Here is a 13,072-nt window from a genome sequence, read left to right as displayed (position 1 = left end):
GCTTGCATTTATGAAACTCTTTAAACAGCTTTATGACACTGAGGTTTCCCTGTTACTCCACGGCAGCTGGAAAGATGGGTTGCTCGCAGCTTAGAACTGTCTAAGTTAAAATAGACCTATTTAACTAGAAAAACAGATGACGCGTAGCATCAAAGATAAATGTATTTGTTTGTATGTTCAATCTTCGTTAATCATAGTGCAGCAGGCATCCCAAACCAGTCACACTTATCTTCTGAGTGCAGCACAGAATGCTATCGTTCCCCTGGGAGTGGCATTGAACTCCACCACCATCAGTGTGCCTAGTCAAACTTTCCACAGGCCAAGCAAACATGTATGTCTTTTTATAAAGAAAATTCCAAAGGGTTGTTAACAATTGAGGGTAGCTTTTCCAAACACTACACAGAGGTTTTACAGCTATATGTCTCCCATTGATTTTACTGACTTAAATCCTGCATGAAACCTCTAAAATAGGAGGGAGTGTGTCCATTGGGTAGAGCATAGGACTTAAAGCATAGGACTTGACTTAAACCAGGGCTCTTGGTTTCCTAGCTTTGCCACTGATTTGCTGCATGAGCTTGAACAAGTCATTTTATCTTTCTGTACCTCAATTTACCCTTCTGTACTTGGGGTGTTGGACTATGAGATCCCCACATGAAGTATTTATTTAAAAGTATTATTTAAATATACATCCAGGAAGATCTTTTCCACTCCAAACGTTCTGGGAGAGACATCGACTTGTTCCAATCAGAGAGGATGCAAGCACATTCATAAGGTATTGTATATAATACTTCCCAGAATCATTGCTATTTCACAGATTGTTTTTTATTCGCACCAGATTATCCTACTGAATGGAATCTAGGGCTTTCCCTTGCTAATATTTAAACTATAATTTGTTGTTCTTGGGGAGAGTTGATAAGTCAATAACAATGTTATCACAATTTAACAGGCAGTTTTGTTTTATTTACACCATACAATTCACATGCAATGAAGGGTGTGAGCATTTCTCAGTAGTCAGGTTTTGGATGGGCCGTGAAACTATGAGCCCTAATTCTACAGCTGACAACTGACAAAACTCATACGGCCCAAACCAGAGTTTAAATCAGCAATGTCTTAATATAAAAAGGGCAGTTATAAAAGTGCATTCATTCCCACCCACAAATCCAACACCAGACACCCTATAAGGCCTCTAAAAATGTGACTAGCTAACAGGAAATAAGATCAGCTATACAGCTGGAACCAGCCAATGCCATGCAGCAACTGTAGCTATAAAGGTGTCTCTTTTACATGTATTCCTGACAAAGAGAAATAACATGCTAATTCCAGAGTTCCTCGATTGGGAGGGAAGACCCAGTACAATATATATTCACATAGGTATAGACAATAATGTTACTGATACCATGAACACATAGAATTGTAAAATAAGCATCTTAAGAGTAAGGAAAAGGTCACTGTTCACATACGTCCTGTTAGCCTGAACTGAGACTGTGTGACCAGCTCACTTACTCTCTCTACCAAGGCTGGTCAAAAAATGTGGGAGAAAATCCAGCATTTTAAAACATGTTGTGACTTTCTTTTTAAGTCCTGACATTTAAAAATGGGGACCAGTTGGACCCCTCTTTACAGGTGGTCCAGAAAAAAATGCTATAAGAAGGTTACTCCATTTTTTATATTATGTTTTATTTTATTTTATTTTGCTTTTTTAAAATTCCAATTGCAAAATTTGAAGCCCTCGGCCTGGTCTACTCACTGGTAAAGGTAAGTGAGAGTTGTAACGGGAGTGAATTTAGCAAAATAGCACAAACTCAATGAGTGTCTCCAGTTCATTCATTCCGGTTTCTCTTCACTTGGTCTTGCTATCTTTTCCACCAGATCTTAGGTCTTCTAGTCCCCTCAGGGTTCGGGAACAAATGCATTGTAATGGGATTCTACTCAAGCCCCACCCAAAACTTAATTTCTACCAACAATCCCAGAGTTTTTGGAAGTTTCTACTAAAGTAACCAGCAGTAAATTAATTAACAGTGACATTTAAACACTCTTTTTAGGATTCAGCACCAATATACTATTGAGTTGGATGGAATTTTTCTCTCTCTCTTTGGTCCCATTTACACTACAAAAATAACAGTGCCAGAGGCTCCAGTTACACACTGGTGATCCCGACTGTTAAACAACACAGTTTGGTTTGCAGTATAGATGGGGCCTATCTGTATTAACCATATATCCAAACCATACCACCAGCCTCCTCTATCTGAAGCTGCAATATGCGGAGAAGGGTTGCACAATATATAATCATTGCTATAAAAACCTCCACTTTCAAGGGTAGTAAATGCAGTCACAAATTATAATAACCCTTAGGAGGACTCAGTGCCTCCGTGCCTTGTCCCGCTTATATCAGACTGTTCCATAGTTTTAAAAGATGAACTTCACCAAAGAGGTTCTCAGACCCTCTGGCTTTCACTTGGATGATGAAATGCAGCAAAGCACTGTAATCTAGTCATGCCTCAATGTGGTATAGCACAGACACAGTGGTGGAAAAGATCAGAGACCCCAGAAAAGATGTGACCATCAAGTTCTACTAAGTTTTATTAGGACAATTAGACTTTTATTAAGACAGGTCTGACTTAGATGGAAAGAGAACAGTTATGAACACATCAGGACAGCCTCCAGGCCTTTTCACATAAAACGGAAGGGACAGATGGAGGAAAGAAAAAAAAAAAAACAGGTTTTTAAGCAGCATATTTAGGTCCTGATCATGCAAATTGCCCTACCCAGGCAGACCCAGGAGCCCCAGTAATTTCAGTGGGGGTTCACCCATGCAGCTCTCATTGCAAGATTAGGGCCTTAGAGTCTGTTTAGGATGCCTGAAGCTTTTAGTTAAAGAGTAAAAATTAACAGCAACACAAAGTCTAGCTTGATCATTAAGAGCCATTTACTTTAATCTTGAAGGTATTTAATGAATCACAGCTTCTCAAGTTGAAATTCTAGTGTAATAACAACTACACCTAGCACACTGACAGCATTTAATGACCACCACCAACTGTCGCTGGCAGTAATAATGCTTAGCACTGGGGCTAGTGGATCTATTCATTGCTATTAATACATGCTGTTAATTTATTCCTCTCAGAGGTGTGGCTCTATGCCACAGTTAGCTCAGTGTTTATCAGCACTGTCCCATGGTGGTTGGTATTTTTAGATTTTTTTAAAAAAATCTGATTTAAATAATAGCCAAAAAGATTCCTAGCCAAGGCTGTAAGTGCTCTAAAAACTCCATTAACAATTACATTTCAGCCGCATTAAATTATCAATTCAGACAAGAACTCAGCCACCCAGACACTTACAGAGACTCCTTCCCCCACTCAGTCGTTGAGGGACCCATACTCTCAGCCCCCTCCAAAAGCCCTATCAAAAAGATGTCACTAGTTACCAAATTCAGACTATTTTGGACTAAGAAGGGGAGCAAGTTCCAGAGTCCTGGTGCCCTCACTCAGAACGCTCTGTTAGCCACCCCCTCTCTGTTGGAAAGAGGGGGAGATTCAGCTCACATGCTCCTGCTGACTGCAGCTAGCAGTAGAATGTAAACTCTCTTCCTTGATGACCTGAAAGCAATGTCAGTATGGACTAAAATGTATAAAGGTTTTGGAGCTGTAATAGGGACTCATTCTGAGTTACACTGTCAGTTTATACAACTCTGACAGCGTAAACAGGCCTTAAAGTATGTGTAGGTGGCTCCCCCAAATATCTCTTATGTAGGGAGTCTTCGTGGCTGGTGAAGTACTGGAGTAAAAATTATACACCAGCTGTGCACCCAGACCTGACATAAGGCATGGATCAGGGCATGCCAGTGGTGTGGCCAGGGAACACTACACTACAAGTATTCTCCACTTCTCACAGTTTATAAGGTCTTTACTGATTCCCAGTTGTTGTTGATGAGGATTATGATGTATTTGTTTTGCAGCAGCACCTAGGAGCAGCAATCATGAACCAGGACCGCATTGTGCTAGGCACTGTACAAACACAGAACAAAAAGACAGTGCCTGCCCCAGAGAACACCCAATCTAAGTATAAGCATCATGCCTGCAATTTTGCTCATCCGTTATGCAGTCCATGCAAAAGGATATTTTCATGAAAAATTCATGTCTTTTTTTTTTCTGTCAAAATTTTTCAGTGAAATGTTGCCATTTGGAAAATTTTGACCAGGTCTATAGCAGTTGAAAAAAGGGATGGAAGGAACTTTTTGGCCAAAGATTCTTTTTTGGTCAACATTTGACATTGTGATGGATTAAAGTGAAAACAAAAATCCAAAATTTGACCAGCTCTAGAGAAAGGCTCCTACAGCCTCTCTCTCTCACACGTGCTTCATGCCTACATAAGGGTGACACAGAATCAGGCCCCTAATGAATCAAATATTTGAATATCATTGGATATTAACCTTTTGGCCACATGAACTAATAAGTAAGGCACTGAAAAATTGGCTAGTAACAACATATCCTCCATTCAATTCTTTTTTTAAAAAACTTCACATTTTTTCTTTTTCTATAAAATATAAACAATAATGAAACAAAACATATATAAGATGGATGTACAAGATGGAAATAGCACATAAATAACAAAAAATTCAAGAACAGGTTTGTTTCTTAATTTATGATAATCATCAGCTACCTGGCCAAAGTATCTCGTTAACTGTTTTCCCAGACAGGCAATGGCTTATTATCCTTAACCATATCAATCTGTTCCTAATATTTCAGCTCATAGAAATGATGGATAACATTAGAGAGCACACATATTACCAAAGGAATGCTGTCTGCAAATAGTACAGTTCACTTAGGTTTTTTGGATGAAGGTTGAAGTTCTAAGAGGAATTATGTTTGTGGAATCAGAGAACAAAAAGAAATGGATGTAAGGTACACAAGAGGGAGTTGGGAAAGCTTAGCATAGCTTGGCACAGAATATTTATTAGCTCATTTGGTATAGCTACAGTATTCACTAGGGGCCACAAGTATCCTAATTTGAGTTGTAGTAATGTACAGGATTCACATATATACAAGTCTGGCTAAATGAAGAGCAATGAATGGAGGATTCTGATCATTGCTTAAGTCTGCCAAAAGCTCTGGTCTCTAGCTGGCATGTATTTAGCAATCATAATCACACACAACAGCAGATAATACCCAACATCAGATACAAAAACTTCTAGTGACAGCAAAATAGGTGAAAAGGGAAAAAAAAGACAAAGTCCCATAACAGGAAGGTATTTGTTACATACGTATAAAACAGTACATCTGTATTTTGGGTGGTGAGGAAAAGGAATAAAGCCTATGATCGCATTTAAACCCATAATGAAGGAACTACCTTTCTCATACTACTGGATGGAGAAGATGGGAATATGATGTATAGGGGGACTTATCACCTACTCTACAGCCCCCTTATGTCAGGCTAGCTGGCCTCAAGGGCCCATTGAGTAATCTGACCCCGTGTGTTAGTCTTTCTAAACATTTTGTCCCCTCTTATGGGTTTTGCTCTAGGAGGGGAACGTGACACTCATGAATTTGTTTGGCTTGTATTTTCATCACTCACTTTTGCGTCAGCTTTCACTTTAATTCTGACCTTTGAATTGTTTGTGAGGTGGGAGTGGCTGGAGGGGATGGGCTTTAGCTACTATGAACACAGAATGCTCAGAAAACAATGCATTCCATGGTGGAAATTGGGATTAGAAAATCCTCTTTGCCTCCTGACCCTTGAAAATGGACCATGAACAGAATGAAGATGACAGTAAGTAAAACTAAAGGAAATATAGCCCATGTCCTGCAGAGAGTATTAGTATTCTCTAATACTTTGTTATCCTATTTCGTTATAATGCATGCTTAAAAATAGTTATAGGCTTTTCTTTCAGGCCACCCACCGAACAACAGTATGTTTCCAGCACTGAAAAGGCCCACAGTAAATACATGCATGCTTCCTCCCATTGTCTGTGAAAATGTGGCCGCTGTCAATGCATTCCTTAAATACACCTCCCTGGACAGCTGAAGATGTTCAATTCAAATTTAGGGTCTGATCCAAAGTCCTCTGAAATCAGTGGAAAACTCCAATTGCATTCAGTGGATCAGGCCCTTAAAATCATCTTCCATAACTAGAGTTCCATAGTAGTTTTGCATCACAGTTTTGTTTTTAATAAACAGAGGGCTTTTGAATTCTACTACAAAGCTGCATAGAAAGAATTGAACAGGGACATTTATATCTTCTAATAAAATGCTGTGTAATTTAGACATCTATGATAAAGGAGCTTTGATCTTAAACCTTTGTCTGCACCTTTTAAAAGAGATTATAATACAGTCCAAGAAGCCATTTCAAGGGGCCCCAATGATACACTGCTGTCACTAATACTGCTGAAATGTCATTGAGTTCTGATGTTTAATTCATGAATGATGAAAGTCTTGATTATTGTAGGGAGAAATAATGATGCTACATGAAGTATTGTTAAATCAAGAGAAAAATGAGATATTAATCTCTGTCTAAAGCACTCAACTCCAGGTCTGACTAACTGCTAAAGAGTTCAGAAATAGGTGAAATGATACAGGGTGAACTGGGTTTAAATGATGCTTTCCCCAGGTGTTGTGAGAAAAAATTATGTTTGAATGCTATATTTTTCTAGTGAGTGAGATTGGCTAGATGTTGTTTGGAAAGGGTTGATCCAAAGTCATTGAAAACAACGGAAGTCTTTCCATTGACTCCAAAGGGCTTTAGATCAGACCCTGCAATAACATATATTATTACAAGTATCCGTTAAAACAATTGCACATCAAGAAAATGGGCATCATTATAAGCAGATTACAATTTAAAAAAGAAAATGATCATCCCAATATATTATGAGTGTCATATAAATGCATTGACACCATTAACTTCTAGCTTTAAACCTTCCCTTTCTCATCAAAAGGAAAAAAAATAATTTCTCAATATGTAATTCCTGCCAATTATGGATAAACTTTCCCACAAATATTCTTTTATATGTAGGGAAAGGATGACAGATTTAAACCGGCTGTAATACCAGAATTCTTCCAAACCATTTTTAAGTTTTGTCCAAACATCACTTTCTCTGTTTCCAGCAAAAATATATAAATTATTTTTGTGTGCTAGATGGCACAAAAGAAAGGTGAGAAAATAAGAGATGACAAAGTTCTGTGTATTTTATGATAGGGGAAAAATGTATTTGGTCATTTATTTTATATGTGCCTATCACTCATCCACTCATATCTACATTGTGGATTCTTAACCAGGCAGTCCCAACCACTCTGCGCTTCCATATTGCTCCATGGAAGGGATGGGGCGTTGGTTTTGCAGTCTAGTTATAGACCCCTAAAGTCTGAAAAACAAATGACCGAGATATCACAGAAAGTGTAAGAATGCAACAGTATAGGATAGGGCATACAATAGTTTCGCTTAGCCAGAAACTCAAACCCAACGGACCTGCCCTGTTGGAGTTTGCTGGAAAAAAAATCACACTCCTGTAACCTTAGTTTCATCATAAAATTATGGTGTTTCCATTGAGAAATTATTCTATTTGATGACAGCTCAGACAAACGTGCTTTTGAATTTGGGGTGGCCACACTGGAAAGCATCTACCCGAAGATGAGCTCTGCATTCTGGAGGTCCATCCATACACACATATGGTCTGTGGATGGAATTCTGGGGCATGGGCACTTCCAAATTGGTGTCACCATATGCTTCCATGCATTGCTGAAGTCAATGGGAATTTTGCCACTGACTTCAATGGGTGCAGGATTAGATCTCTAACGTGCAATACAAGAACATGCTGCAAATTGAAATACCTAAGGCACAACTGATGAGTAACAACCTACACTCTCAATTTCCTGGCTTTGGTCAAAGTGCTTCTCAGCACTTCTCATTGTTATTCTAAAGTACAGCAATACATGTGTTTATATATTATTGTGATATCCAGCAACAGGAAAAAGTCTGTTGGTGATTTATATGCTCCAAATTCAGGATATTTATAACTCAGCCATTGAAAACATTGGCATGGGGCTGGAATTTGGAACACATTCTCAGCTCAATTTTTGTTGTAAATAAGTTACTTAAAATTGCTGGGCTATTTTTAACTTTAGCCCATTAAAAATAAATGTTTGGGTACTCTTAAGAACATGCAGAGCTAGATTTTTTATAAGTACAATGTGATTTAGAAATCAAAAATATTGGCAGAGATTGTGGTGTAATGGTTAACAGGGTTCTATGGGTAAGGACACTTGGGTTCTTGTGTCTGCACTGACTGTGCCTATCGGTAAACCACTGACTCTCAGTTTATGCCTCTATAAAATGTACATAATGCACACATACCACACAAGGGTGATGTCAGTCTCAATGAATGTTTATAAAGGATTTTTGGTTCTCTGAATGAGACAAATTTATAAAATTGACTGATTTCTTGTGGGCATCATGACCTAAGTGAGTTCCATTGGTACGTCATATGAGTTGGTGAATTGGGTTGGTTATCGCAGTCTAGTCCAGGGGTGGCCAACCTGAACCTGAAAAGGAGCCAGAATTTACTGATGTACATTGCCAAAGAGCCACAGTAATAGGTCAGCAGCTCCCCATCAGCTTCCACCCCCTCCCGCCCCGGCTCCCAATGCCTCCTGCCAATCAGCGCCTCCCACTCCCTCCCCACACCTTCTGATCACCTTTTCCATGGTGTGCAGGAGGCTCTGGGGGCGAGGGGGAGCAGTGAGGGCATGGCGGGCTCAGGGGAGGCGGCAGAAAGGGGTGGAGTGGAGGCAGGACCCTGTGCAGAGCCAGGGGTTGAGCAGTGAGCACCCCCCGGCACATTGGAAAGTGGTGCCTGTAGCTCCAGCCCCGGAGTCGGGGCCTATACAAGGAGCCGCATATTGACTTCTGAAGAGCCGCATGTGGCTCCGGAGCCACAGGTTGGCCACCCCTGGTCTAGTTCATAGTGGACAGCTGTTCAAATCATTAGTGGGAATCTCAGCAGAAATATCGTGGAAACTAAACTTGTAGAGAGGCTGTGAGTGAGTAGGCATCAACTAATATGGGCCCTAATTCCTGGGTCTGTCACTGACCTACTGTGTGGCCTCTGGCAAGTCATTTCAGCCTCTTGGAGCCTCTGTTTCCATGCTCATCCTTTGTCTGTCTTGTAGCTGGAAAGCTCTGTGGGGCAAGTCGGTAAGTATCTATTTGTATGGGATCTGGTACAGTGAGCCTTCAAAGTCCATTGGGTCTCTAGTCACTACTGTGACATTAATAATTCTCATATTATCCAGAGGTGAACCCTCCAGGTCGTGAGTCATAGATAGGTGTAGGTTCTCCAAATCTCTTTTTTCAGCAGATAATTTCTTTTGAACACAGAGATGGGGCAAAACTGGAAGTATTTATCCAACACCTTTCCCTATCCCTGGACATTGGAAGTGCAGATAAAATGCGACCTAGATCAGAATTCTTGGACTATCCCTTGATATTAAATTTTCAAAACCAAACTCTGACTCAAGGGACTTTAGAAATGCATAATAGACTAATATAATCTGTGATCTAATCTACTACTCTAGAGATGCTTTGCTCATTGCCTTAAATAAAAACACTTTGAATTTGCTCTGGACATGACCAAAATAATTATACTGAAAGCAACATTGGATTTTTTTTAAAAACAAAGTGTCCTGTAGTGTTTATCACTCAACATTAGGCTGATATCTTCACTCCTTCAGTACAAGGACAACCTTGTCTTCTCCTGCGCAGGAAAGGTGACATTTCTATTGAAGCATATAGTTTCTTATTTTCATAGGTAAAATAATGAAGAGGTTAATTTAGGCTCTCTGAAGAATTGAGAATGGTCTCAGAAGAAAAGTCAAGTAAATCAAATTGATGGATGACTGCCCTGAGCCATTCTTTATGTCGTTTGAATTGTACATTGTTAGCAGATGACATTTCCTGGCTCTTCCACGTGTGTCTTTGTTTTCTTTTATTAACTGAATTTTCTTCATGGCGCAAACCACTCTAATATGATGGGAAAGGTCACTGGATGGAAGGCTAGTTAATAAGAGATTGTTTCTGGATGAAGAATCAGGAGTACCAATTGTTATAGCTCAGTAAGGGGAGTATTTTTAGAGCAGCACATAAAGAAACAAACATCTGGTGTCCCAAGATTAGGATTAAAATAGTTTAAAGTGTGGCAGAATTTTATAGAAGCAACTGCTAGTTACCAGCGTTACTGTTACTAAAAACAAAGGGTGAGAGTTCTAAGATAACTAGTGGGTTTGAACACTCAGCTTTCGTTATCTTTAATGGGCCTAAATGCCTTGGGCAATTTGAAATTCTCATTCATATTTTCTTATCCAGTTACTAAATAGAGAAGTCCAACCTCTGAAAAACTGGTATTTACAGGAATACTTCTGTAAGGCCCTAATTCTGCATGCTCATGTTTAGCATTACAAGTATGAATAGTCCCATTAAAGTGACGTGTGTATAAAGCTAAGAATGTGCATAAGTATCTGCAGAATCAGGACCTAAATTCTAATATCTGATATCAGTTACAAGTTTGTTTGTTTTTTGCTTAAAAAGTTAAGTCAGCAGCCATTTCCCTAAAGAAGTACTGCTGAAAATTAATATGATCCTTTAGTTTGTGGAATGTTTTAATTACGTCAAATGTTATTAAATCACAGTGGCAGTATTTTCATCTTTTTCATTATAACCAACAGGACAAATACTTTATGAGTAGAAATGATTTTGTTTGTATTCAATAACTTTCATCTGAGGATCTGAAAGCATTTACATTAATGACAGGTTTCAGAGTAGCAGCCGTGTTAGTCTGTATCCACAAAAAGAACAGGAGTACTTGTGGCATTAACTTGGGTTTGAATAGAGACTGGGAGTGGCTGGGTCATTACACATATTGAATCTATTTCCCTATGTTAAGCATCCTCACACCTTCTTGTCAACTGTCTAAATGGGCCATCTTGATTATCACTACAAAAGGTTTTTTTCTCCTGCTGATAATAGCTCATCTTAACTAATTAGCCGCTCACAGTTTGTATGGTAACTTCCAACTTATCTGTATGTGTATATATATGTTACTATATGTTCCATTCTATGCATCCGATGAAGTGAGCTGTAGCTCACGAAAGCTTATGCTCAAATAAATTGGTTAGTCTCTAAGGTGCCACAAGTACTTCTGTTCCATTTACATTAAGATATCTATGCTGAAAAGGCAAGCATTATTGTACCCCATTTACAGGTGGGGGAATTAAGGAAAAGTTAAACAACTTGCCCAAGGTCAACGATTCATTGGAACGATAGGAATAGAACCCATGAATCCAACCCCAGCTCTAACAATTAGGCAGCATCAGTTACATTTCTGCAAATGTGTAATTTGGGAGAGTTGCTCCATCCCCAGCCTGGAGATTGAGCTCACAGGAGGCAGGGCAAAGGGAGATGACAAAGATAAAAATGGAGAGATCACAGCAAACCCTACCCCCCTCAATATAACGCCAATTGTTGATGTTGCTGAACAGACACCAGTAAAACTGTAGCACAGTAAGTGATTATTCCATTTTATTTATCACACAGTGTTCCTTATTTCTACACTAGCTACCCTGGATCTGGAATCGGAGCCTGAAAGTCCACTAGCACCCCCTGCAGATCTTCTAGAACAACTGGACGGATACGAATGGACTCTCCAAGATGGGGGTATATGGGCAGCATTGACAGTTTCTCTTTAATTACAATCTGTATGTGAATTTGGTTCTGTGAAAGTGAGGGATTAATTGCCCCGGCTTTATCCAAGCAAGAGCCATGCAAGCTCCCTCATGACTCTTTCCTAAAAGTTTCTGTTCTGGTGTGAAAACTTTTGCTGCTGTGGTCCCAGGCCACTCTTGAGCAAAGGCAGCTGTTCATGCCAACATGTGCGGCAGCTTTGTCAAGTATGTGAGTGGGGCTTGGATGAGATCAGTACACTAATGTTCACTTAGGACCTAATCAGGATTGGGTTGGAAATCCCTAGAGAAAGGAGCATGAACACACTCTGCTACCTATCAATGCCACAGTGTTAAATATTTCTGGATTGTGGTTAAATACCGTAACCCGGTCCCACTGCAAGATGTTGCTGCGAGTGCTGGGATGCACCAGTCCCACAGACACTTGATAGCATGCTGGGTGTCTCCAAGGCTTCAAAGATTTGGTTCTTTAGGCTCAGTGGGTTCCTCAAAACATTTGCATGCTTTGAGTCACAGAAGATTTCTTTACTAGGCCTGTCAGCAGAAAGACGTGCAAACACCCGAGCCACAACGTCTTTCAGTATTACAACAAAAAAAGATAAACCCAGCACAGGTGAATACAAGGTCATAAGGACCCCACGAAAACCCTGCACACTGTCTTCCCTGCAAGCTACTGCCCTGTATCCTCCTGCTGGTCCTCTGCCAGCAAGAGGGTGCATCTCTGTCCAGCTCTCAGGCCCTCTAGTTCCACCTCCCAGGCAACCTCCATCCACTGCCAGCTCCCAGGTTACTGTGTTTGGTTTGCTGCTGCTCCTACTGACAACAGCCTCCATCTCCCGCCTGAGCCTAGCCCATTTCCCCTCTAGTTGCACTTCTCTTTCCCAGGCTTGGGAGGTTATGGAGCCCTCTGCTGGATGTTGAGCTGGGGGTTAACAGTGCCTAGTAATTAACTAGTAAATCTTTTACAATGTATCTAATATTTCTGCATTATTAGGCTACTGAAACTCCACTGGAATGAATGGAGTTTGCTGGCTTGGATAAAGTTCAATCGCTACATAAACTCTCAAAAACCACAGAGAAAAAGCCTTTGACAAAACTCAAACTGAAACTTTTTTTTTTTAAAGTGATCAACATTCATCATTCTCCTCAATTATTTTCATTTTTGATTCCTCTGCCCTGCTGGGTTTTGGCCAGGTCCAAAACTAGAACTGTTGAAGCTCTGAAAGAAAATGCCCTTCTTTCCCAAACTCTGGCCTGCCGGAAAATAGAAAGGATTAGAAACCTCATGAGAAAGTCTATTCAAGAGATTCTGGGCCAGATCCCCAGCTGGCGTAAATCAGTATAGTTCCACA

At 40.0% G+C, this 13,072-nt stretch overlaps 1 protein-coding gene across 4 annotated transcripts in view; it reads left to right on the top strand.

The window, feature by feature from the left end:
- Positions 1–5,633: 5,633 nt before the first annotated feature.
- The window catches only part of SSUH2 (ssu-2 homolog), a 33,093-nt gene continuing 25,654 nt past the window's right edge, over positions 5,634–13,072 (top strand). For 2 of the 4 annotated variants that reach the window (XM_043550552.1, XM_043550551.1), the window contains exons 1-2: positions 5,634–5,763; positions 11,596–11,694. In XM_043550552.1, coding sequence (XP_043406487.1) covers positions 5,736–5,763; positions 11,596–11,694 — 127 coding nt within the window. In that variant the 5' untranslated portion in view covers positions 5,634–5,735. Of the gene's footprint in view, positions 5,764–11,574; positions 11,695–13,072 lie in introns of all 4 variants that reach the window. The other 2 variants (XM_043550550.1, XM_043550553.1) reach the window with 1 other exon arrangement.

This window comes from Chelonia mydas, chromosome 7 (assembly GCF_015237465.2).
Source record: "Chelonia mydas isolate rCheMyd1 chromosome 7, rCheMyd1.pri.v2, whole genome shotgun sequence".
Lineage (NCBI taxonomy): Eukaryota > Metazoa > Chordata > Testudines > Cheloniidae > Chelonia > Chelonia mydas.
This window is presented reverse-complemented; position numbering and strand designations above follow the sequence as displayed.